Source organism: Drosophila bipectinata, chromosome 2R (assembly GCF_030179905.1).
Source record: "Drosophila bipectinata strain 14024-0381.07 chromosome 2R, DbipHiC1v2, whole genome shotgun sequence".
NCBI lineage: Eukaryota > Metazoa > Arthropoda > Insecta > Diptera > Drosophilidae > Drosophila > Drosophila bipectinata.
The window spans coordinates 22,175,809-22,202,240 of record NC_091737.1 but is presented as its reverse complement, the minus strand read 5'-3'; the positions used below and the strand labels follow the sequence as shown (position 1 = coordinate 22,202,240).

The window sequence follows — 26,432 nt, the reverse complement described above, 5'->3', positions numbered from 1 at the left end:
GATTTTGGTTTATAAATAACTACATTTTCGCAACCATGTTCCAGTGGCTGCCCCAAAATTGTTTTGCTATCAGCAGGGTCTTGTCAAAACCCTGCTTTTGTTACCGCCCTCAAAAGAAAAACGATGAATAAATTTAAAAAAGATTGTATTTTTTCCATATTTTATATGGGGTTTACAAATCCAAACAGGTGCCTTAACAAACAGTTCATTTAAATGGCTAAAGATATTACTTAAATCCTCTCTGCTGACCACATTGGTAAAATATATACTTGCATTAAACCCAATCCTATTCATTTTGAAATTTGCGGTGACTGCACAAATTAAATAATGGCCAAAAACTAATTAACTGTAAGCTAATGAGGTGTGTGTTTATTTTTCCTAGATTATAGAGAAATTCCAAAATGTAGAACAAATACGAAGTGTAGAAATAATAAATAGAAATTTATGTAAACTGAATTTAAAGTCCTATAAACAAAAGGTCAGTAATTCAGAATTTCAAAACTGTTTAAAATTTTCATATTCATTGTGGAGTAAATGATTTATATATTATGATGTGTATATATATTTAAGAGCTCTGGTAGCTAGGAAAATCATGAGTCATTGCTTTTCCCTTTGGTTTTCACTTTCCATTTATACAACTTTTGCCAAATTGATTTATATATTCGCAAAAGATTTATTGATTGTTTTTTATACTCTTACAGGGGGTACTTAATTTTTTTGTTTAAAATAACCAATATGGCACGATTCCCAAGCAATATACCAACACATAACTGAAAGCGTGTAAAAGCTTCTACTCTGGCCAAAGTTACCTCTCCTTTATTGTTTTTGGTTCAATTAATTTGTATAAAAGTCAGTTTTTTACAGTTTCACCATAAATTTAAAAAAAATACCCACATATCCCTGCCCATTTCGTTAACTTTGCCCTCTTGGATGCCCATGAACAGCAACCTTAACTTGTAAAATCCAGTTTCATTTAATTTTACCTTCAACGATTTTGTAATTACCCATAAGTGCTATATTATTTCAATGGGACTTTTGTTTTTCTTTTTATTGTGGCCCATTTGCAAACACGGGTCCTTTCTGGCTCGGTGTGGGGAGGTAGGCTGGGGATTGTGGAAATCGTCGCCCATTTTGTTTGACCGAAGCCCTAAAAAATTGAAAAGTATTTACATGAAAGCTGCCAATTCACACACACACAAAACACACCAATGTACAAAGACATAAAAACACGTGGGAATTTTTTGTGTGACTTTTGTGGACTATACTTTTGTTTTTTCAATATTTTATTTTGGCCATAAAAAACTGGACGCTTTTTATATAACGTGAAAGTACTCGCGCTCCAATAACTATACAAAGGATGGGAATTTGGGTTACATAACAAAGTCCATTCGGGTTTTGTAGAATGCCCATACAGAGATATACTATATTTTTGATAAGTGCCATATAAATTTACAGCGAACTGCCATTCATCTATGAGTGTGTGGAATTTATATAGATTTACAATCTGTGTCCGATAATCGGCAGGACACAAAAACGTGCCATTAAATACCCGGATACAGACGGATCTTTGAACTTTAGCAGTCAAGTGAACCGGATAACATTGGTGCCAGCCAGTCTGCCAGGTTTCCATTTTGCCAGGTTCAGGGTCAGTTTTTTGCGTGCGAAGCTATGTCATTTAGACTCTATATAAACGGGTTTTGAACGATGTCATTCTTAATAGTCGGCCATAGGATGTCGGTTGACACGGACGTGGAAAATGGCGAACTCCATACGCCATATAGCTTCGAGATTCCCCACGCTTTCATCTACAACAATTCTGAGCGACGGATTTTCAGATACTGTGGTCCCTACATGGAGCTTGTCCAGCAGTTTGCCAAGACCCAGCACTACAAGCTGTTTCTCGACCCGATCGAGAGCTTGCCCAAGAAGTCGGTGCTGGAGGAGGATATTGTGGAAGGCGTCTACAATCTCTCACTCCATGGAGTGACAATGCGACCCGACAGCCTGGGCGATCACTTTGAGTTGATTCGGTACAGCTACCCACTGGAGGTGATGACCAATTGTGTGATGGTTCCTCTGGCTCCGGAACTGCCCAAATGGATGTACATGGTGTGGCCACTGGGCAGGTACATATGGACGTGCCTCTTCCTGGGTACCTTCTACGTGGCCCTGATGCTGAGGTACGTGCACTGGAGGGAGCATAAGAGTATATCCCGTGACTACACCAGAAACGTGCTCCAGGCCATGGCCATTCTGATGTTTAGCCCCAATATGAACATGGCCCTGAAGCTGAAACACGCTTCCCTGCGGGTGATCCTCTTCTACACCTTGCTGTTCGTCTTTGGCTTCATCATTACCAACTACCACATCAGTCACATGACGGTCTACGACATGAGGCCGGTATTCGTTCGCCCCATTGATACCTGGTCGGATTTGATTCGTTCCCGATTGCGAATTGTTATTCCGGAAATATTGCTGGACGAACTGCGCCTTCTCGCGGCGGTTGATACTGCCCCGCTGGAGCCTCAATTCGACTCGCATAGCTGACAGGATTACCAGGCCCTGCTCTCGAGTCCTTCGCGCCTGCATGCCTACGTGGTCACCCAAGATGCTTGGCGATTCTTTAACCGGCAGCAGCGTGTGCTCATTCAGCCGTATTTCCATCGGTCTCAGGTGTGTTTCGGTGGCCTCTTCAGTGCCCTGCCCATGAGCATCAATGCCAGCTTTGCCATTTCCCTGGACCACTTCATACTCAATGCCTGGCAGGCGGGTCTCTGGTCGCACTGGGAGGAGGTGGCTTTCTACCACGCTCGTCTTGCTGGCTATGCAAAAATATTCCTGGACACCTACCCCGTGGAGCCATTGAATCTTCACTTCTTTTTAACGGGCTGGATCGTCTTGGCCCTGGGAATACCTCTCAGTACTCTGGTCTGGTGTTTGGAGATTTACGTCCATCGATGGAAGGCAAGGAGACTGCAATACGATCGCTTCGAGTGCTGCGATGGTTAGTTTTATTCTTTCAAGTTTGTAACGTTAAGGTTTTAATGCTTCTGTGAAATTCAATCAAGTAAAGTTAATAATGTTCACAAATAGCTATCAAGGGATTAATTAACAAAAACCAGACATGCTTGAGTCTCTGATTAGCCGAGTACTACCCTTTGTGCTCCAAATACTTATCGAATGAGTAGCATAACATTGTTTGTTTGAGGTCTGGGAGTCCAGGGTTAAGTGGTCCTGTGGGATTAATTAAAGCAAAACCAACCCAAGGAGTATCTTATCGGAGCCAATGGTTATTAAACCTTGGAAACTCCTTGTGCAAAGTCATGCGGTTTTTTATAAAAATTCACTTTCTGCTCCTGCTTATCAAAGTATCTTCTATTGGTGGCTGGAACATGCCCTATTTGATGAAACTTTTATCTCCGTTCGCACGTTTTAATGCCTTCCAAGAGCTCGTTTGGTTTGTAAGTCCAAAAGTAGACCTTGAGGAACTGGATGAATTCATTCGGCGAATGGACGAGGTCTTCGGAGCGACCGCCACCCAAACGGTGGTCAACAATAACACGGAGATGAGAATGAATCGTTCGCCAGCTCGAAGGAATCACTTGAGTTTCGTCTTCACAACTGGAGCTGATGACCCAATCATGAATGTTTTCAAAAAAGTACTACTAGGAAGACACTTTTACTTCTCGGTGATAATGTATGTGTACAAAGTTAGTGATATGCAGCCTATTAACGATCTGCTCTTCTTCGCCTACGATCAACAATTTATAAATTCTTTAATTTATTTCGAGTCTGAGACGGGCATTAATCAGCTATATGGAGCTGTCAAGTTCCCCACGATGGAGTTTATGAATCGAACCGATTTCAACAAGTTCTTTCTCACGGCTATGAAAAAGGTTTTGAACGCCCGATCGGATGCGGAGGGATATGGATTCGAAACGCCCTTGCGACAGGATCTGCCTCATCTCTTCAAGTCCCGTGGACGTTATGATGGCAGCACCTTCAGAATCATTGACACCTTTGTGGAATTCATAAATGGGACATTTAAGGCGATGCAAATGCCACCGGATGGCCTTGGAGGTCAGGTGATCAACATGAATGCCACTTTGCAGTTGGTGAGGGAACGTAAGATGGAGTTTTGTGCCCATGCCTATGCCCTGTTTATGCCCGATGATGAGCTGGAGAAGACATATCCCCTGCTGGTTGTCCAGTGGTGTTTGATGGTGCCACTCTACAATAGTGTGTCTACATTCTTCTACCCCCTGCAGCCCTTTGCCTGGACTGTGTGGTTCTTTGCTCTGGGAGCTTTGTTTTCTCTGATTCTCGTGGAACTCATGTGGCTGAGGATTTTCGGAGGTTGGTCAGGATACCACAGTTCCATTTTTGATTCCTTCTGTTTTATTATCAACGTACCAACGGAGGGGCAACTCCAGAGGCCGTGCCTTCTACGATTCCTTCTCCTGGCCACGGTTTTCTTTCACGGATTCTTCTTATCGGCGAATTACACTTCGAATCTGGGAAGCATTCTGACCGTGAATCTCTTTCATGCCCAGATAAACACCATGGACGATGTAATCAGTGCCCAATTGCCTGTCATGATAATTGACTATGAAATGGAGTTTCTGCTGAATCTGAATAAGGAATTGCCCGAGGAATTTCTCAAGCTGCTGAGACCGGTGGATGCGGGTATTTTTGCGGAACATCAGACCAAGTTTAATAGCTCCTTTGCCTACTTTATTACCGAGGACCACTGGCAGTTTCTCGACGAGCAACAAAAGCATTTAAAGCAGCGACTTTTTAAGATGAGCAGCATTTGCTTCGGATCCTATCACTTGGCCTTTCCCCTCCAAATGGACTCCTCCCTCTGGAGGGACATTGAATACTTTACATTCCGCATTCATTCCTCGGGGCTGTTGAATTTCTATGCCAGGAGCAGCTTCGGTTCCGCCCTCCATGCCGGATTGGTGGAGCGATTCCAGGAGCGACAGGAGTACACATCCGCTGGTTTGCTGCATCTGGCTATTGCCTTTATTTTGCTGTTGGTGATGAGTATCCTGGCTGGGTTAATTTTTGTCCTGGAATTACTTTCCAGGAATCGTAATTACGAATTGTGAAGAATTAAAGCCGAATTAATTATAAATTCAGCTTGTTCGAAATGCTCTTTTATTCGTTTATTTTATTGTAATGAGATTAAAATGCTATATAATCAGCAATACAAATGATTCAAAATCAATAAACATTAAACAAGACTTTTAAAAGTCAATTTTGTAAAATTATTGAGTGACATTTAAAGGTAAAGCAATTTGTAATGATACAAATTTAATATTACCATGCAAAAAAGGTATAACTTAAAGCCAATTGAATTTAAAGGTGTGAAGTTTTTGGGCATCTACTAAAGTATAGCTTATTTCATTTATGATTTTTATTTTTTACCAAAAAGAAAAAGAGATACAAGCACTTATCATAACCTCATGAAGCGTCTTATGAAGGATCTCCGTTTCCTTGACAACGGCACCTGAGGAGTTCGCCTAAGGGTCGCATACTGATACCATTTCATTTCGGCGGCAAAGGCCAAACCGGCGACCACCAGGCCAAAGGTCCAAGTGCGCAGCATACTGGAGAAGAAGCTCAGACTGAGAGCCTTGGGCTCCTCGTCGACGATGTGCACCTTTACCCTGCCCAGATGGATGGCCTCCCAGAAGGCCTCACGCTTCCAGTGATTCATCAGACCCGCCTGCTGGGCAATCATGATGTACTCCGTCATGGGCGAGCGGAGATGGGAGTCAAGCTTCATGGGAAACACATGGTAGAAGGGACCCTCGCAGATGTCCGACAGACGGAAGATGGGCTTCCGCAGGTGGTTCTGCTGCATGTCCAGGTAACGCCATCGATCGCTGCTGACCGTGTAGCCAAAGGAGGTGTTAAACGGCTCACGATGCATATCCATAACATGCTTATCCACCGTGTCCACCTGACGCATATAGCTTGGAGGATACTGCCGCGGCGACTTCTCCATCCGTTCCCGTTCCAAGGAGAGCATCAGGATCCTCAGATTGGCGTTTACCACATCATCCACAGTGTTTACCTGGTGCTGAGCCGGGGCGGTGGTAAAGTAACTAGTCATCCGTGAAATGTACATGTTAGATGTAACAATGCCCATGATGGCCAGCACAACGTACAAATAACGCATACGCCACGTTGGCGTTTTTATAATAAAAGTGGGCGCACTGTACGTTAAAGTGCAAATTGATTGCAAAAAGGCGGCACTGAAGTCGCGAGGTCTCAGGGGCGAACACACCCAAATGGCCAGGGCTATGTACAACGTGAAAAATATAATCAAAATCCAAACATTGCCCTGGAGTGCCTCGCGCATATATTGATCCTCCGGTGATTGGTTTTGAAAGGGAACCATGATGCAGCAATCATTAATGCCAATGGGATAGCTATAGGAAACTACATGCTTCACCGTGAGTTCCGTATACGAATGAATCAGGGTCTCGTACACTCCCTGTGCCACCAGTTCCAGCAGAGTTGTGATATTCAAATAGTTCGTTGTCATATTCGCTGTGGTGTCCACCAGAGTGGCATTGACGAAGTGCAAGAAGCCCAGGAACAAGTTGCCACTTGTGCCGTGAACGAAGTTCTTCTCATATCCATTGGTTGGGCGATCTGATTTGAAAACCCTGGGTAAATCGTACAGGATGGGGGTACGGACCTCATAGCCCTTCATGTTCTTGGAATATTTTATAAAGAAGTCCTCGGCTTGCCACGAGCCTGTCACATTCACCACCGCTGGTGCGGGATAAGGCTCTAAGAGGAATACGTTGTCCTTAATGGTAACAATCACCGTGTTGATAAACTGCTTGCTCCACACCCAGTCATAGATGTCCTTGATCTCGGCTGAAAACTGAGCAAAGGACTCCAGATTAGAATCAAAATCACGGCTACTTAAGCTGGGAAAAAGTACAAAGATCGTCTTGAGCCACCGAATTCCCTGCAGACTCTGGGCGGCCAGCTCCATGATGGGATCATCTCGGGCGGTGGTGTAGATCATTACGAGGGACGGAGTACTGATGAACTGAATCATTGGAATGTGAGCCTCGTACTCCCGGGTTATGATCAGGTTGGGAGCGAGTGGAAAGGTTGTCCAGAAACCGAGGAAGAACTCGTGAGCATCTTTGTTCTTCAGATTCAATCGTTCGGATATGTAGAAAATAAAGTTTTTAAAGTGATATAGCTGAGTGATTCCAAAAAGCAGCTCCAAAACAAAGGTATTGTTGATCAGTTGGATGTGGGCTGGTACTTCGGAAATATTCCCCGGTTGTAGGGATTTGATAATATTGTGTTCCTGAAGTATAAGCTCCGCTCCACGATTTTCCATATTAGTTAGGCGAAGGACCAAAGGTAACTGCCAAGTTTAAGGACGTTGCATGTGGCAAACAAGGTGGCTAATGTTCTATTTTTTAATTCAGGAGCGGTTGCTAAGGGGTTTTTGACAAAAAACTTATAAAGTAACTATTTCTATTAACTTTTTAAAATTAAATTTATTAGTTCATTAATTAGTTTTTGTTTTGATATTTATTATTTTTACGAAGGACCCACTTAGCGCTCCTGTTTTTTAAATAGACCCTTTTAGCCGCACATGTTTATTAACTCATAAGGCCCTATTGCAATTTTATCTCAAGTGCAAATCGCAAATATTTAGCATTTCCCAGTTTATGCGACAAGGGCATTATAATTGGACAAATGGGCTTGGGTCATGCGACGGTGAAGCCTGCGCCGGCGACCCATCGTTTCGTTTCAGAAAATAACTAAATAAAGTTCGACAAGTGGAGGAAATTATTAAAATTGCTGGCTTGTATAGCACTTCACTAAAAACTGTAGTACCATTTAAGGAATTCAAGTACCAAACTCATGGAATATTATATAAAATATTCATTGTTTAGTTGAGTTATCCATCTAATGGTTAAAATTTAAACATCCTTGGTAGTTGCATTGACGTGTAAGCATTTAACGTTTACAAAATGGCCTTTTCGCTTGAGTTGGCACCGTAGCAACGTGTTGGCATGTTGCATGTTGCACTGCTCATTAAAATTTAATTGCTGCAAAACTTCATAATTGACGCAAATGCCATGAGCTCGTGGGCAACCACGAAAGCTTATCAGGCGGCGTTTCTTGGCATTTAAGCCCAGATGGCCTGGCTGGCTGGCTGCCAGCCTGCCAGCCTGCTTGGCTAATGCAATTAGCCACGCACACATCACCGATGCCCAGGACTCCCCCACACACAAAGGCTCAGAAGCCATTTCTCTTGTTTGCAGCTTAAAATATTTATGATTGATGCAGCCCAAAAGGATTTCTTTTTCCTACTTAGTTCAGCCTCTAACGCCATATTGACAGCACTGGGCTTGAGTTGCTTTGTTTGCCGGATGATTTGTCAAAACGTAATTTAACGCTCACCCAACTTTGCAGTTCAAGTTTAGTTGGTTCTCCGGAGATTCAGAGGCACTCAGTTCGTGGGAATCTGGCCAAATGCTCGACACCTGGAGCTATACTTTGGTCGCAAAGACCAGCGGGGTTGAGTGCATCCCCAGATGACGCTTTGAAGTCTCGTGTTGGCCAAGAGAGAGCGCCGCATTGTGTTGCCTTATTTTCGCTGTAATGTCTGCGCCAAAAGCGCTAAAATACATTAAGCCATATTGTGTGGGCTTAGTGCCTTTTAAGCTCTGAACATGACACGGGTATTTGAACATGTTATGAGGGTTTTAACGTATTTTTAAAAATCATTATTGGCTTATTTGTATTAGCCGAGGTACAATAAGATAATTTTGTGACTTTTTAAAGCCCTTTCCAGTGGAAGTCGGTACAGATATCGTTTATAAACAATTGTCATTTACTATATCAGCATAATTAAATACATTCCAGTGGCATTTACCACTGGCAGCTGCATTACCAACACTCGACCAACTAACTCGACACAATCTGATATTAAGTTATAAATTCGCCACCCAGCAGTGCCCTCTGGCTTCTGCCTTATTTTTTGTTTGTCCGTATCTCATTTCAGCTTTTTTAGTAGCACTTTATTTTTCAAACAGCGACTACAAGTATCTGTGTGTGTGAGTATGGGTATGGGTATGTGGTGTCCTGGTGTGGTTGTAGGGTTCGGGTGTGAGGACGTGTTTTTGCCATTTCTAAGCGGAAGCGAAATGTGCGAGAGTAGTTGAAAGCCCTCGAGTTGTTTCGTTGCCGTTGCTCATGTCAAGTGCCAGCTGCTGCCATCCTGCCATGCCCCCAACCCTCGCAGGACCCCGCCCCCAGCCTCCAGTTCCTGTCGGCGGACCACGCCCCTCACCGACAACTGGGCTGCACTTCGACATTTAGCGCCGCCCACATGGTTGGTTACCTCCCGAGAGCCCCCAGGTCCGTTTTGCCTCCTTTCACCCTTAACCCCTGGCGAACAGGTGCATTTGACTGGCACCACAGCATGTGTATGTATGTATATTGTGTGTGTGTGTGGGTGTTGGCTTGTATGTGTGTTAGCAACTAACTGTTAAGCGAAATTACCGCAATCTCCGCACGTCGAACACTTTTTAATGCTGAAAAATGTATTTTCTAATTTTCTCTCTCCCTGCCATGTTTTTCGGTGTTTTTCCAACGGGTCTCGGGCCCGGTCAAGTTTATTTGGCTTTGTCAGTTTTTGGGCAACTCCTCTTGGCCAGCTTGGTAGCAAGCTATCTGGGTTTCTGGGCACCTGGGAGCTGAAGCAGGTGCTGCGAATGAGTCTCCAAACTGGCCGGCAATGTTAATGAAAAGTAATTATTTTGCAGCCAAGAAAAGGCATCAGGTTGAGGAAACTTTTCAGCACAGCTTACCACGAAAACTTCAGACAATGTACAGAAAATATTCGTTGAAAAATGCCATTTACACATAAATGGAAAACATTAAAGCTTGTACAAAGATCCTTTAACCTGATTAACCTTTAAAGAAAATGTTGAACGGAAAATGTCTTTAAGATGAATATTTTTAGTATCGGATTTCCAAAAAGAATACAATTTAGCGACCGAAGCTTTATTTTAAATATTTTGTCTCAGGATTTTGATGCAGAATGGTGGCAAATCGATCCAGGAATCGTTTAAGGAACTCCGCTTGAGAATCGGATGAGAACTGGTGAAGATATAGCCATCACAGTGGGCCCTATAGGGGAAAACAGCATTTTTAAGGGATCCCATCATTTTCAAGGGATCCCATCAAAAAAATGAACAAAAAATCTGAAAAATATTTTGTCTCGAGATTTTGATGCAGAATGGTGCAGAATCGATCCAGAAATCATTTAAGGTACTCCGCTTGAGAATCTGATGAGAATTGGGGAAGATATAGCCATCAAAGTGGGCCCTATAGGGGAAATCTGCATTTTCAAGGGATCCCATTATTTTCAAGGGATCCCATCAGAAAAATGAACAAAAAATCTGAAAAATATTTTGTCGCGAGATTTTGATGCAGAATGGTGCAGAATCGATCCAGAAATCATTTAAGGTACTCCGCTTGAGAATCGGATGAGAATTGGGGAAGATATAGCCATCACAGTGGGCCCTATAGGGGAAAACCGCATTTTCAAGGGATCCCATTATTTTCAAGGGATCAGAAAAAACAGAAAAATGAACAAAAAATCTGAAAAATATTTTGTCTCGAGATTTTGATGCAGAATGGTGCAGAATCGATCCAGAAATCATTTAAGGTACTCCGCTTGAGAATCGGATGAGAATTGAGGAAGATATAGCCATCACAGTGGGCCCAATAGGGGAAAACAGCATTTTCAAGGGATCCCATCATTTTCAAGGGATTCTATCAGAAAAATGAACAAAAAATCTGAAAAATATTTTGTCGCGAGATTTTGATGCAGAATGGTGCAGAATCGATCCAGAAATCATTTAAGGTACTCCGCTTGAGAATCTGATGAGAATTGGGGAAGATATAGCCATCACAGTGGGCCCTATAGGGGAAAACCGCATTTTCAAGGGATCCCATTATTTTCAAGGGATCAGAAAAATCAGAAAAATGAACAAAAAATCTGAAAAATATTTTGTCTCGAGATTTTGATGCAGAATGGTGCAGAATCGATCCAGAAATCATTTAAGGTACTCCGCTTGAGAATCGGATGAGAATTGAGGAAGATATAGCCATCACAGTGGGCCCAATAGGGGAAAACAGCATTTTCAAGGGATCCCATCATTTTCAAGGGATTCTATCAGAAAAATGAACAAAAAATCTGAAAAATATTTTGTCGCGAGATTTTGATGCAGAATGGTGCAGAATCGATCCAGAAATCATTTAAGGTACTCCGCTTGAGAATCGGATGAGAATTGAGGAAGATATAGCCATCACAGTGGGCCCAATAGGGGAAAACAGCATTTTCAAGGGATCCCATCATTTTCAAGGGATTCTATCAGAAAAATGAACAAAAAATCTGAAAAATATTTTGTCTCAAGATTTTGATGCAGAATGGTGCAGAATCGATCCAGAAATCATTTAAGGTACTCCGCTTGAGAATCGGATGAGAATTGGGGAAGATATAGCCATCACAGTGGGCCCAATAGGGGAAAACAGCATTTTCAAGTGGGATCCCTCATTTTCAAGGGATTCTATCAGAAAAATGAACAAAAAATCTGAAAAATATTTTGTCTCGAGATTTTGATGCAGAATGGTGTAGAATCGATCTAGAAATCGTTTAAGGTACTCCGCTTGAGAATCGGATGAGAATTGGGGAAGATATAGCCATCACTGTGGACCCTATAGAGGAAAACCCCATTTTTAAGGCATCCCATCAGGAAAAATGGACAAAAAATCGAAAAAATATTTTGTCTCAGGATTTTGATGCAGAATGGTGGAAAATCCATCCAGAAATCGTTTAAGGTACTCCGCTTGAGAATCTGATGAGAATTGGGGAAGATATAGCCATCACTGTGGACCCTATAGGGGAATATCCCATTTTCAAGGGATACCATCATGCCAAAGATTGGGCCATATTTAACTAATGAACATTTTCGAAAGTCCGGTCAAATTTTAGGGTTCCAAATTTTTTTTTGGAATAAACTTTTTCCCGATAGAAGTCCGTGAAGGTATTAAATTTTCTGATCGGACAAGTATTAAACCAGTTATGCGTGGTTCCCCAAAGTGTATCAGGGCGTATAACTCATACATACGCCAGAGCTTAAGCACATTTTCCTTAGTTTCCCTTTACTTTTTTTTTACTCAATTAAGACAAAATATGTCTATTAGCATAAATTAAAAGCTAAAGCGTTTAAAGCAAAAACTTTACCCACTCAGAGGGCAACTACTTGCCATTTTGGCAGCTGCCAGAGATTTCCGACTTTTTGTTTAATTTAGCCATTTTATGCAGCGGCAACAACGAAAAAAATTCACTTTGTTTTCATGAAATTCTCTCTGCCTTTTGGCCTTTTGCCTCATTATCTCACTTGGCCAAGCAACAAAACGCTGGAGATGCCGAGAATCGTTTGCTAAATGAGTCAAACTGAATGAACTCCTTGCTTCTTGCCACATTCAAGTGCAACTTTTTGGTGAGGTGGAATAATGTTTGCAATTAAAGTAATGAAGGCTCTAGCCTAGTTGCAAGTCAATTGGAAATGGTAATACCTTTTATATTGACCAAGTTACAATCTGTGTCATGTTAAGTGCCAAGATTTGACAGTGAACAATATTAATTGCTTGATTTTTTTCCTGTCGCAGCATACGACAGTTGGATATGACACAACATTTGTTTACCCAGGATTCCTGGGCCAGGATGCATTCATAAAAAAGTATAGGTGCCAGGGGGAAGCCTCAATAGTTTGCCATTTGTAGTTGAGCGAATAATCTTCCGGAATGCCAAGGACTCCCCGTGCCAGATCGCGTATCTGTGTGCATTTGAAAACTGCTGCCATAACAGCAGACTTTGGTTTGTGGAAAGCGAACATTTGTGCAACACCACGGGACACAGAGTGGGGACGGAGATGTCACCAGCAAAAACCGAAAACCGAAATCCAACCCAGCGGATACCCGCCAAACATGCGCCAAGGAGAAACTTTTTGCCACTCGGTCTCTCGGTTGGCGTTGCAATCACGCGGATTTTGAACTGCAGATAAGCTGATGGGGAGTTTCCTTTTGGGAGTGGACCAGTCACCAGTCACCAGGATAGCAGCCGGAAATACGTATTTACCAAATAAATTAACAAATTGGTGAGTGGAGGAGAGAGGATACCATCCACCCATACCCACCATCCGACCACCCGACCATCCGTCCAACGAGAAATGAAAAAGTTTTCCTTTTTAATTTAATATTTTATTTTTATTTACTTTTCTCGCGCTTGAATTTGGTTTTTCGGTTGCTGTTACAATATTTGTCTGCATAAAGTTTCATAATATTCCATTTCTCTGTTAGTTGTTTTATGTTTTTATTGTTGTGCGGCACCTGTTTCAGTACCTTGATCAGATTTTGGTTGTTTGTAAATTATGATTCCGCATTTAGCATTCGCATTTGCCATTGCATTTGTTATTAATTTGAGAAATGTACTCGGGTTAAAGTTGATCTCTTTGGTTTACCGATTTCATGTTTTATCATAATGCTTAGACATTAAAAGTTAAATAAAATCTTTCTCTTTATAAGCAAATATTTGTATAACTAAATAATTTCTTTACAATTAAAATCATGCGCCAACAGTTCAAAATTAGTTAGCCTCTTAAGTATTTTGGTTACCATAATTGTCTTTTCTTTTTCTTTTTTGTTTATTATTATTTTGTTAAGCTTTTTATGTTAATTACAATTGTTAGCTAATTTGACACATAAAGCGGAAAACTTAACAACAATTTATTGGTTGAATTTCTTGTGAATTATGTTAGGTTTTTAGTTTTCTATTTTTTTTTTGCAATGATCATCAATAGACACTTACTGCTAGGTACAATATTTATCATTAATCCATTTAATTCTTTTTTAACATTTACTCCATCATTACTGTTTCTGTTTCTTTTTCTGTTCCTGTTAGTTACTTTTACTGTTACTGTTATTTTTAAATTTTTCTACTAATAAAATATATTTTATACGCTATTTCGTTATACATTCTAAGTACGATTCTGATGAGCGACCATCTCTCTCGTCTGGCAAAATTTTGCCACAAAGTTCTGATAGAGATTATGATATTGTTTTCGCTCAATACTTTCACTTTAAAATATTGTGGTTTTTAGTTAGGATTTGCTTAATTTTTGTTGTTTGTTTTTCTTTAGTAATAGTTGTTTTTAACATGGTGGTATTCTGCAGTCAGCGTTTAGAAGAGCTTCTCTTATAGTGATGGCATTTTCGGTAAGATATATTCTCGTATTCATACATTTGGATACTTGATGTACGGAATCGCATTGAGGGGGGGGACTGTATCTTTTGGAAGAGCAGCTGGTGGGTAGTTTGATAAACAAAAGTGGTGCCAGGCAGGATTGAGTCTGAAAAGCTTGCTAACGAAATCCAAATCAATCAAATGGAAAAGACTTTTCTAGCGACTATATATTAGATCCGATTGGAGTTGGATTAGCAACGGCTGCTGTAAGAATTCATTTAATTTTGGCTTTATACTCGACCAGGTTGCACCACAATTTACAATTCGTCTACACATAATTGTAGCACTGTTTGTCCACGTTTAGCTATGCAAAGTTCTTTGGTTTTCATACGTAGTTCCTCGTACGTAGTAGCAACATCGAAAAAGTTGTCCAAAAGGATTAGCGTATTGGTATTATGTTGTATATATCTACACGTATGTATATAGTTCAATAGTTTGTTATTCATGCACTGGTATATATAAGTATGTATAATATCTGTGTATATAACTATCTTGAATAATACATTCATATATATATAATATATGCTTCCAAGTACGGCCTGATCTTGTATAATAAGTTACATATACATACATATATAGTTTAGTTGTCATAATTATAGATTTTTGCTTTTTGGTATGTATATGTTGTATGATCTATGTATAGACACAATTTGTTCACAATTCTCTCTAAGTTTATTTAGAAATAGAGGCGGTGGCTTTTATTTGGACTCCATTTATACATTTAGTCAGTGAAACGAAAAAACGTCAACCAAAAACATTTCAATTAAAATGCAGAAACAGCAAGATAGAGTAAGGCTTTTGGCGGCATGAGTCAAAGTCACAGTTGACAGCGGCAGCCCACATATGTATGCTACACTAAATTCCCTACAAGTACATCTATATATTTTCGAATGTTTGCCGAAAAAAAATTAGAACAAAAACTCAACAAACACAGTACATGTACATTTCATTTAATATATATTTTTTTTTCCTTTTCGACTCTTTTGTTTTAATTTTTTTGTTTTTTTAATCCTTTTTTAAATTTATTTTTCTCATAGTTTTGTTGTATAGCAAAATCACATTTGAATCTCCTTTTGTTTTGTGAGAAAAAATCTAAATCACGCTTTTTGAATTGCTTCGTTCAACTTTTATACAATGCTTCGCTTTTGTTCGCGTAATTAAGTTCAGATATGTGTGTGGGTGTGTGCTGTAATTGGCGGATACCTGGGCATATCTGTGACCATATGTTCTCTTCAATATATATAATAGTTTTATATATTTCTATGCCACACACACTGAGCTTATTTGCTGATTTGTCGAACGAATTGATGCGAATAATTGGCGTTTTGGCGGGCTAAAGTAACTCGATTTGCACATGAAGTACTATATATTTTATCCTAGCTTAGCCACTAATAATACAATACACTCAATATGGAATACTTTCCTTACTTAATTGCCATGTTATGTTACACAACTACAGTTAAGTTTTACTTTGAAATTGACATTAGGATCATTCATTCGTTGGCTCGCATTGGGGAATGCATTTGGCCGAACTTCTCTTGCTTAAGTACGTAAATTAGAGCTTCAACTACACCGGAATTTTAAATTATAAATTAAGTTCGTGGTGCAGTTACATCTACCATTAATTCTATCTATAAGTAGGTCCAAAGCAGCTACGTATCTGCAATAGTTATTGTGCACATTTCTAAATTAATTGAGATACAATTGACATTAATATTAATTGTTGCCAAAAACACGTGGATGTGTCCAATATTTAAATTGGTGTTCTTTTTTTTATTATTATCGTTAATGTTTAATTAATGTTCAATTTTCTTACACCTAATATAGATCTTAAAGAACATAGAGGATGAGAAATTCATAATCACTTTGCGAAGCAAATTGAGCAACTTATTGAGAATGACTTAATGTCTTATTCCGTTTTCCATTTAACTTATGGACCCATTTTCATTTTCCCTTTAATGTACGATTATTTATTTTTGTACATATATATTTTCTTCGTATATATGTGATATTTGTCTATTAAAATTTCTTTACAATTGGTGTGCACTTCACGCCATTTACTTATTGCAACGCATTTATAAAAATACAAAATAAACTTTACAAAGCAAACGAACTTTGTGCATATTTACACACTCTATCTGGTAAATGCATGCGCTTGTTTATTTTAATATTATTATTTTTTATTTTTATTTTTATTTTAGGTTTACAATCAATTTTCAACAGTTTTAATATACAATTTTTTGTGCTCAATTATTTACATTTAGACTTTGTCAAAGTCTAAGCTGACCGACAATACTTCCAGCGAGCAAATGTTTGTTTTAATTTTTAGCAAGACCATCTGTATATCAAGGCTATATGTTAAATTGTTGTATTTGTATTATGATTTGCGAAACAAGTTAATTAAATCTAAAATAATCAAAAACGAAAGACAATCAAAAAACTGGAGCAACGTAATTTTGGTCCCTTTACATTTATTTCACCGCAGTCTCATTGCCAGAAGAAAGTCAACTTTGGTGCCTCAAGGTGTTGGTTATTTTGTTGGTAAATAAGCTCTTTGAGTTCTATTTTATAAATATATGTAGAGATTTGGGCCGATCGGGAAAATGAAATGAATGAAATGTTCGCTATGGGGCTGCTGCAAGCAATATTTGAAATACAAAAATGTAAGCCACAAACAAATTGAATTTTAACCCATGCACCGAACCACCAACCCTCCGGACATGCGAAAACTTTTTTTTATAAAAGTGCAAGAGCAATTTATTTATTTGAACTATTTTATTTGGTTTGGTAGACAAACAATTTGGCGTTTGTCATGGCTGCTGAACTCCAGTAACAGCCATCAATCAATGGCCGCAACGGCCGGAGCTGGAGACGGGGCATGCGACATGCAATTTAACGCCAACTGCAAGAAGACAAAAAAATGACTGAAATAATATTAATCCCGTCAGATAAATAAAGAAACAGTTGCACTCTGCTCGGTCCATTGTTGTGGTCTATATGCGACTGAAAAACGGAATAAATAGAGCATGGACAAATACACGCTTGTCCTATTAGGAGAAGGCCGGGACAAAAAACCTGGCTAAGACCTGAGAGCCACAAAGCGGCCGAAAACGTATAAAAGGCAATGCATTTTAAATGGAATATTTATGTAAGTCGTTTGGTTAGCTCACCACCGACCACCCACGCTCCTCCCCAGGCCCGGTCTCCTCTGGCCCGTCTGGGGAATGAAATAATAGACAAAGGATTAGGAGAGGTCCAATAGAGAATCCTCTACTTTACATAAAGTTCGGCTTAAGTAAATAATTTATTGAGCCACAAACACAAACACAGTTAGAGGCAAGAGGATGGGGGCTGGGATTCAGACAAAGACATGGCTTAGGCATTTGGTAACTGCCATAGATTGAATCGGATGGGCCAAAACGGCCCAGGATGTGGACTCCTGGCACGTTCATACATACGTGTAAGCCCAAGTCATTTGATAAATGTATCCAAGTCCACTGATTGACCCTTTTCTACGGCTGCTACTGCTACTCCTACTGCCATGGCTTTCAATATTGTTTTTTTTTGCAGGGGGTTTTCGGTTCTTGACCAGAAAAACTTTTCCTTCAGATTAAGCTGGCCGGAAGACAGCGGCGACGGGCGGTCAGTTCTTTTAATTAAACAATATGAAATGCAATTTCACAAAACCGGTCATGCGGAAAACGATTGGGAAAGAACGGCTTTCGGCCCCCCGGGCATCAAGTTCCAGTTAACCAGGTTCAAAGTAAAAACTCTTCTAAAGTTTTTTTTTTTCAGAAAACTCTCTTCCCTGTTTTGCAACTAAATTTTAAATCTTTAAATTAATTTGGTTGTGGGCTTAAATTTTGTAGCTGGCCTAAGCTTAATTAGAGATCATTTAGGAGGATTATTCGATTTTACAGCTCAGTGAGTCATAATTATGATTTTCAACGAAATGTAAAATGACAATCTAAATGTTTAATTATGATAAATAGGGTTTAAATATTAAAGCGATAACTAAAGCCCTGTTAATGTTTGTGGTGGGTAGAACTATTTAAAATACCAAGTTTACTTACCACATGCAGCAAGCAACTGAAAATTGGCTAACTAAACTAGTTCGAAGACAATGAAATTAATTGAAATGAAACTTGATTTATTTATTGTTCTTATTTTTGTTGTTGTTGTACTTGTTGTAATGAAGGTGGTGGTTACTGTTGTTGTTGTTGTAGTTTGGTCTTGTTGATTGGATTTGTTGTAGTTTTTATTTATTTTCGTTTTTTTTTTTATAAATTGGTTGATTGTAGTTTTTTTGGGCTTTTGGTGACTGAGGTGCTAGTTGTTGTTCTGGTAGTACTTGTTGTTGTTGTTATTGTAATGCGGCCACTAACTTGTTGTTGTTGTTGTTGTAAATGTTCTAGTTGTTGTAGCTAACTGCAAATATGACAAAAGTATAGGTGAGTAAGGTGAGCTGAAGTTGTAATTGAAAGAAGGATTCTTGTTACTGCGACACTAATTGTTGATTGTGAAATAAAACAAAGTTTTCATTCGAGTTTTTTTTTTGTGTATAAGTTTAAGTTTTTCATTTATTTGTTTTTCGTTTCGTTTTTGGGATTTCTGGTTTAAGATCAAAGACTTGTATTTTATGTACTGTTTGTTTTTGTCGTGGATTCTGTTGAAGTGGCTTGTAATGTTTTTGCAAAAATTGTTTAATTTCTTGCTGCAACGCTTGGCTTAAAAGTAAATGTTTCAATGATGGTTTACAATTTCATTTCATTCATTGTTCTGGTTGTTTTTTTTTCTCTATTTTTTGTTTGCATTTGCACTACAGCGATTTCATAATTAGCTTATTCTTGATTTCTGATGCTAACAACATTTAATAAATAGTAGTTTTGAATAGTTGCTAATAATTTTTTCAATGTGTCCATTACTTGTTTGTGTGTGTGTGTATTTGTTTGTGTTGGTTTTAGTGTTTGGTTGTGTGTGTGTGTGTATTGTTTATCCTGTTTAGCAAATTTGCTGTGCAGTACATGATATTTTTTTGCTTTTTTTTTGGTTTGGTTTGTTAATGCGTTTGCCTCGCCTGATAAGATTGATGTATATATATATAAACGTTTATATGTATATATATGTATGTCTGTATGCATGAGCCATATAACTGCTGATTATGTCTGTGTGCCTGTGTGTAAATGCGACGCAGAATTGTTTCAAAAATTAATTCATACATAGTCGAAAAATTGGTTATCAAAAGGACATTGCTGTGATTATGTTGCATTCCATAGGCTTATACATATGTAAGTATCTTTGTATGTTATGTAGCGTTTATTAATGAATGTGTATGTTATGTTATGTTATAATGTGTACTTAGTATATAATGTATAGGGTTCCATGTCAGAGTGTATGTATGTATATAAATGTATCGTGTTAAGTATTAAGTGTTAATTTACTTTGTTTCTGTTTTGACATTACTAGCTTATTACATTCGTTACCATTATACGAATTATTAACGATTCATCAACTAAACACTTAGAAAGTTTCGATTTATATTTGTCTCTATACGGTATTCGATTTAGTTCGGTATATCCTTTTTCTTGTTCGTGTCGCCCACAAGTATGCTACCTTTTTTCAGCGCCTCGTACAGTCACGTCCTAAATTATAAGCACTCGCTCCCCGAACGCAATGCAAAACCCAAAGCCCGAGGCGGAAATAGCGAAAATGTTTTTCTTTTCTCTCATGCTTTAATTATTTAATTTAGTTAATGAGATTGTATTTATTCGGTGGATTAGTTTAACAAGTGTATGTGTCTGTATGTGTGAGAGTGTGGCCTGTGTGTGTGAGTGCGTTTGTGTGCTGAAGGATGGTGTCAAATTTCGAACCCATTTCCGCCACACAGCAAACTCTAAATTAAAGTATGAACTAACTAAACTAAACTAAACTAAATCGATCAACGAAAATTCAACTAAATTGCATATTAACATTGCTATTATTATTATTAGATGAGGGTGTGTGTGTGTATATGTGTGTTAACCGAACACAAGTCAAATTATATTGCACACGTTTAACGGAACAATTGCGGTTTTGTCCTCAGCTTGAATCTAAATGTGTGTGCGTTTCCTGTTAAGCATGGAAGTGTGAGTATTGAATGTCTGTGACTGTGTGTATATGTGTATTTGCTTACAACCGGTTATTGTTAAACGGAATCGTCATGGTAGCCATATTAGTATATTGATAAACTGCAAAATTGCAGAACTGCTATATGTATGTATGTATGGGTGTATATACCTGGCTGGGCCTGCTCTCCACAGGTAAGAACCGCAATTATTAATGCCTACATTTCGAACTATGCACCAGCACACATACACCGACTAATTGGAGCCCGAAAGTATGGAGCAATTGTTCGTAGCCACTGCCGGATGGGTGGTAGCTTAAAATTGCTAATAAATTATTTCGAGATCCCCATGCACCCCGAACCTACCACTCTTGGGGCACACATGGGGCACTGGGGAGGCGGGTGGATATTCTTGAGCGGAATATTTTGTGCTGCACGTCAGGGAACTAAATAATGTCTGCTAAATACCAGGCCTAATTCACTAATACTTTTACAAAGGGGTTGCGGTTGCATGGGGGGATGGAAATGATTTTATTGAATTCAATTTTTCTTCGTTTCTTGCAATTTCGTTTACGTTGCGTTACCTCTTTTGTTTTATTTTTTTTTGGTTTTTTTTTTACATACTTGCACACTAAGACATATAGGTATGGTGTATAATAAGGAATCGTCAGTATATATTTATTTACGCTTCTAATACATAATAGACATCTATTGGAAATTCAAACGTGCTAGCATTTGCTTAAGTTAAAATTACTCATATTATTTGATTTGTATTAGTTTTTCTTTTTTCAAAATTATCACCAGTAATTACGCGTACGACTACACTATGCAGTTGTCCGTTTGCCCTTTTTAAAACTTGCCATCGTCCTTAGTCTGTCTGTGTCTGTGTCCTGTATGCTGTTTGCTGTATCTGTGTCTTCTGTCTTTGTCTGTATTTGTATCTGTATCTGTATCTGTGTTGTCTCACTTGTGTAGTGGGGTGTAATTTGTGGTGTAATTATGTAAGGTTTGGCGTTGACCGCCAAAAAGTATTCGCTTCTCATACATGTAATTGCATTACTTATAACGCCAAAGTAACTTTTGCTTTTAAATCCCATACTTTCTGGTTTCTGGGTTTGGTTTAAGATTTTTCTTGCGTTTTAAAATTGACTCGCGCTGCTTCATCGTTTTATTAAAAACTATATTTGAATGTATATATGTGGATGTGGTGTCGTATTACTATGTATGTTATGTTCTCTGATATATATATATATATATTTATATATAAATATTTATGTATATAAGTATTTGTATGTGTGTATGTAAGTATAAACTATAAGCCTATAAGAATATAGTTGTAGTTGCTTCATCTTTTTATTTTTCGTTTTCATAGTTTTAATTTTTTTTTAGTTTTTTTTTTTTGTTTTGTTTTTTATTTCTCTCAATATGCACATGCGTTCTAGAATATTATGAATTCGTTTCGGTGTACAAAGTTCTTGTTTTGTTTAGTGTTTCTCATTTGCTTTTTTGTTTTGTTTGGGATTGTAACTAAAAAGTATTTATAGAAAATTATGAATATAGAAAATCACTTGATGGTAGAGTTGGTTAGCAAATTGGTAAATTGGTTAAGCTTGTAGTTGTAACTCGTTTAAGCGGCATGGAAGAAAATATAGGTCGAAAAGCCAAAACCAAAGACAGAAACTGACTGGCTGGTGTGTCCCTTTTTTTAAAAACTTTTTCTCCAAATGTCTTGCAATATAAAGCTCAGTGAAAAGACACTAGAGAAACACCAAGGTTCCTCGGTTTTTACTACCATTCTTTAAAAAGTATTTAATGTACCCAGTTTTCAACTCGTGTGTGGTGTCAGTGTGTTGCTGTTGTTGCTGTTTCATAATTGGACGGTTTCACAAATTTTTTTTAATAATTTCATTTTGTTTTGATTCTTGGTGGTTGTCAATTCAATATTGAATAAACTGGTCCATTTGTGTAGTTGGTGTCATTAGGCGAATTATCTAATGAACTAAAACGAATTGGTATCGAATCTCAAAAATTTGGAGCAACCAATCGCGAAATCGGTGCTCAGAACGAACCAATTATATTTGGATTGGGTGGACGACAAGTTGAAGAAAATGTGAGTTTTACTTAAAAACAGCACCTACCTTGTACCCCATGCGCATTATCTTTATTATTTGGAGTTGAAAACTACGAGGCAATTGCAAACTTATTCATAATAAAATGAAAAGTACAAGAAACTGCTACATAAAATTACATGCAAATTGCAAATAGCAAATGGCAATATAGCCAGCGGTTTGGGCCTTCGTAACAACAAGTTCGGTAACAAGTCGCTGACAACCTTCTTCAAATGATTTTTTGGTTTCGATTTCAACAAAATTGCTGTTATAACAAAATTTTACTAACTTCATTTTTTTTTTCTTTTTGCTTTTATTCAATTTCGAATTCTTTTAAATTATATTTAAATAATTGCTACTAGGAGATTATTTTGTTGCTAAATTTTCGATTTGAAAACAAAAAGTAAATAAACTCAAAAAATTGTCCTAGGTATTCCAAAAATTGAAAACGATTTTCAAATAATACTTTGAAGTAAATACTTTTTACAAATGATATCTTAAGTCTATTTTATATTAATTATTTATATTTTTGTTGTTGTGTCTTTATACGCTTACATACAATTCTTATTGGCGTTTTTTTGTTTGTTTTTGTAAAGGATTTTAGGGATTATGTCTGAATGCAGTTTAGCTGCTTATTGAAAAGTGCTCCGGGTTTTCGTAGATTACTTTTTGCTACTTTGAATAATGCCTAAATTGTATAATTTCAAAACTCAGGCCCTTACATTTGAATGCTTCAAAATTTTGATATGTTCAAAATTCAGGATAAGACTAGATTATTTGGCATATTATTTAGTTTAGCTTTTCACTTCTCTCATTAGCCGTTCATAATGCCCGTAAAACAAAATGAAAAGGATGTGCGTTCTAGGACGATGATTAGCTATTTATTTGCTTTAAATGCTTTGCGAGTTGAGTTTTCCCATAGTTTTTCTTTTTTATTCAAAAGCAAATTATTTGTCACGTTTCAATTCCTATCAGAATGACAGTTGACAGTCGCTGGTGAAGTGGTGAAATCTAAATAAAAAATAAAAATGCAATTGCCAGATACTTTTACATATATATTTATATCAAAAAATGAGCGCGCATGTTACAAACTCTGGGCTTAAAGTATACGCTTTAAAAAATAACAACAAAAATTAAATATTAAATAAAACAAATTATATAATTACAAGCATAAATATATTCATGTTTGTCTATATAATTAACTGATAAGTTGCTGTGTGACAACAAAATCAAGCAGCTAAGAATATATACTCGTATATTTTGTTTTTAATTCTTTACTTGTACGAAATTAAATGTAAGAAAATAAACACAAGTTCAATTGTGTCCCTTTCAAAATGTCGAAATAAAACTATTAACAATAAAAATTCCAGATTATAATTGTTATATTCATTTGTATAAATTAAATAGCTACCAAGTTTATTTATATTATTTATTATATGTAGTTTGTTAGTTCGATTATGATCTAATTAGGAGCTTCAAGATCGTTGTTGCTTTATGTTCTTAAAAATTAATATTCATTAAATTAACGAGATTTTGTTTATTGATTTTTTAGATTATAATTAGTTCCCGTCATTGTCATTGAATCGTGTTAATTTAAATTAAGTACAATAATACCTAATTTTTAGAGAAATAATTTACAATTAATGATTAAAAAACAATTTACATAATAACTAAGACACTTGAAATAATTACACAAATAATTACTAGATATCGAAATAAGAGAATTGCAATAAATTAAAATAGAATTAAGAATTTGTTTATAAAGCCCAAATTGCACATCGATTGTTAAATGAATTATGAAATGGTCTACATGGAGGCTTAACTTGTTGAAGTCAAACGTTACGACGATACGAGAAGTGTGAAAAAATTCGTTTTGCGGCCCTAGCATTATGTATTTGTGTATTCGTTGATTTGCATTAAAAACAAATGTCATATATATATCTTTAGATATTAATATATATATATATATATGTATAAAGAACAATGCCCTGTAGAAAGGCAGTTATGAGCACAGATTTCTTTGGGTGTCTAACTGCCGCCTGATCGGGTTTCTAAACATAAAATTATACAACGAAAGTCGAACTCAATGATAATATTACAATATTATTTTTGCATCTTTTATGTTAAAGTTTTGTTTTTATTATATTATAGTTAATCTAACATACGCCTTTGATATGGTGTTGTTGCTGTTGCTTTATTGCTGATATTTTTAATTCTTTCCATTTATTTTTTTTTCTACTTTGAACCGCATTTGCAATACGCCCTATAACCCATCTTTAGTAGTAGCTTTGCTTGGCTAACTTCACTTCGAGTTCTGAAATGTTTGGCTCTGTCTTCTCTTTAATTTTTAAAACGCCTCAAAAATATGTTTTATTTTTGTTTCATGTATGCCGTTTTTGTCTGCATGCCTTCGGAACTATACTAGATGCTTGTTTTTTTTATTTTCTGAATTTCCCTTAACTAAATCATGTATGTTAAATCTTTTGTCTGCCTTAGCTTGCATTATTTTGTTTTGTTTTTGTTTGTTTTTTAGTTACTTGCTTTTTACATTTAGTGTAAATTAAAATTAATTTAAATGTAAATACAAATACAGCTCATACATATAATTTTATGCCTTTTTTAAACTTTGTAAATTAAGCACAAAAAGTATGTTTATCGTCTTGTCTTTTCTGATTTTTTGTTAATAGTAAAAACATTGGCTTGTGCAAGTCGTTATTACCATTTCATTAATATATCGTTTATTTTAAAGTAAAAAATTTAAAACCAACTAAAATTAATAAATTTCATTTAAAATTGCTAAATTTTTGGTTTTAATGTACACAAACATTATCCTCTGAATATATTTTTGTTTTTTGTTAAGACTTTTTCTCACGCCCGAATACTTTTCGAAATATTGTCCAAAGAAATGTTTCTTTATTTTCCTTCTTTTTTTCATTAATATATTTTTTGTATCCGAATTCAAATCATATTACATTAACTATACAGAAGTCTGCCGAGGGTAGGGGAGGTTGGGGATCAGAAAAGGAATAGGGTTTATATTTTAAATGGGGTTTTGGGGAGTTCGAACAAAGGCAGGTAAGTCATTACTTCCTTTTAACATTTCTTTTTTAGGTTCAGTTTAAAGTTACAATCATTTCATTATTTTTTTTATATTTTTATTTATTTTTTTGGTTTAATGTTTGTTTTGTATCAATTAAACATTACATAGTTTACAATTGGTTGGAATTCTATCCGATGTTTTCTTGTTGTTGTGTGAGAAAGTCCTAATCTTCCATTGTAACAATAACAATTTTATTTTATTTTTATTAATTTCGTATATTTTCTTCTTGTTGTTGCCACGCAAACGCATGTAATGTTATGTTATGTGCAAGTCAAGTGTTAATCCTGTGTGGCTTTTAAACGAGGCCATATATCGTACATAGGCTGTCATACTAATTATCTGAATTGATTAATTGTGAATTCAGTAAATCTATGCAAAATGGCTCGTAGAAAAGTTTACATGCGTTTGCGATATAGTTTGTTTTACATATATAACCCCTGTGGTTTGAATTGTATGAATTGTAATTGTTGATTTGTAAGTGAATTTTGCAATCAATTCAAGTATCTTGTTGAAGTTCATCAGTATTTTGCCGCAGCATTTCTTCTCCTTTCATTATTCTTGCGTATAGATATTTTGTTTCTGGTTTTTTTCTTTTCTCAATTTCGAATGTGTAAGCAATCATGTTGTGTTTCTTGATTTTGTTGATTGTTGATTGGTGGTTTGCCGTAGATCTGCTTCAGTGTTTAATGTTGCACGGTCATCTACTTGCAGTTCCTGTAGGCTGTCTTTTCCCTATTATATGCTGTT

The 26,432-nt window shown here is 37.1% G+C and overlaps 4 protein-coding genes across 23 annotated transcripts in view; 2 read left to right on the top strand and 2 right to left on the bottom strand.

The window, feature by feature from the left end:
- The first annotated feature begins 1,731 nt into the window (after positions 1-1,731).
- Positions 1,732-2,611, top strand: Ir56b (Ionotropic receptor 56b). The gene has a single exon (XM_070277886.1). The coding sequence runs from the start codon at positions 1,732-1,734 to the stop codon at positions 2,545-2,547; it is 816 nt and encodes a 271-aa protein (XP_070133987.1). The 3' UTR covers positions 2,548-2,611.
- A 781-nt stretch (positions 2,612-3,392) lies between these two features.
- Positions 3,393-5,114, top strand: Ir56c (Ionotropic receptor 56c). Its single transcript, XM_017237795.2, has one exon. It carries the CDS (start codon positions 3,393-3,395, stop codon positions 5,112-5,114), a length of 1,722 nt encoding a protein of 573 aa, XP_017093284.2.
- Positions 5,115-5,461: 347 nt separating this feature from the next.
- On the bottom strand, positions 5,462-7,381 carry Ir56d (Ionotropic receptor 56d). Its single transcript, XM_017237989.2, has one exon. The coding sequence runs from the start codon at positions 7,379-7,381 to the stop codon at positions 5,462-5,464; it is 1,920 nt and encodes a 639-aa protein (XP_017093478.2).
- Positions 7,382-19,299: 11,918 nt separating this feature from the next.
- The window catches only part of sm (heterogeneous nuclear ribonucleoprotein L), a 108,555-nt gene continuing 101,422 nt past the window's right edge, over positions 19,300-26,432 (bottom strand). For all 20 annotated transcript variants that reach the window (XM_070278597.1, XM_070278598.1, XM_070278606.1 and 17 more), the window contains one exon: positions 19,300-26,406. The gene's annotated coding sequence lies outside the window, so the exon portion shown is untranslated. The remainder of the gene's footprint in view (positions 26,407-26,432) is intronic.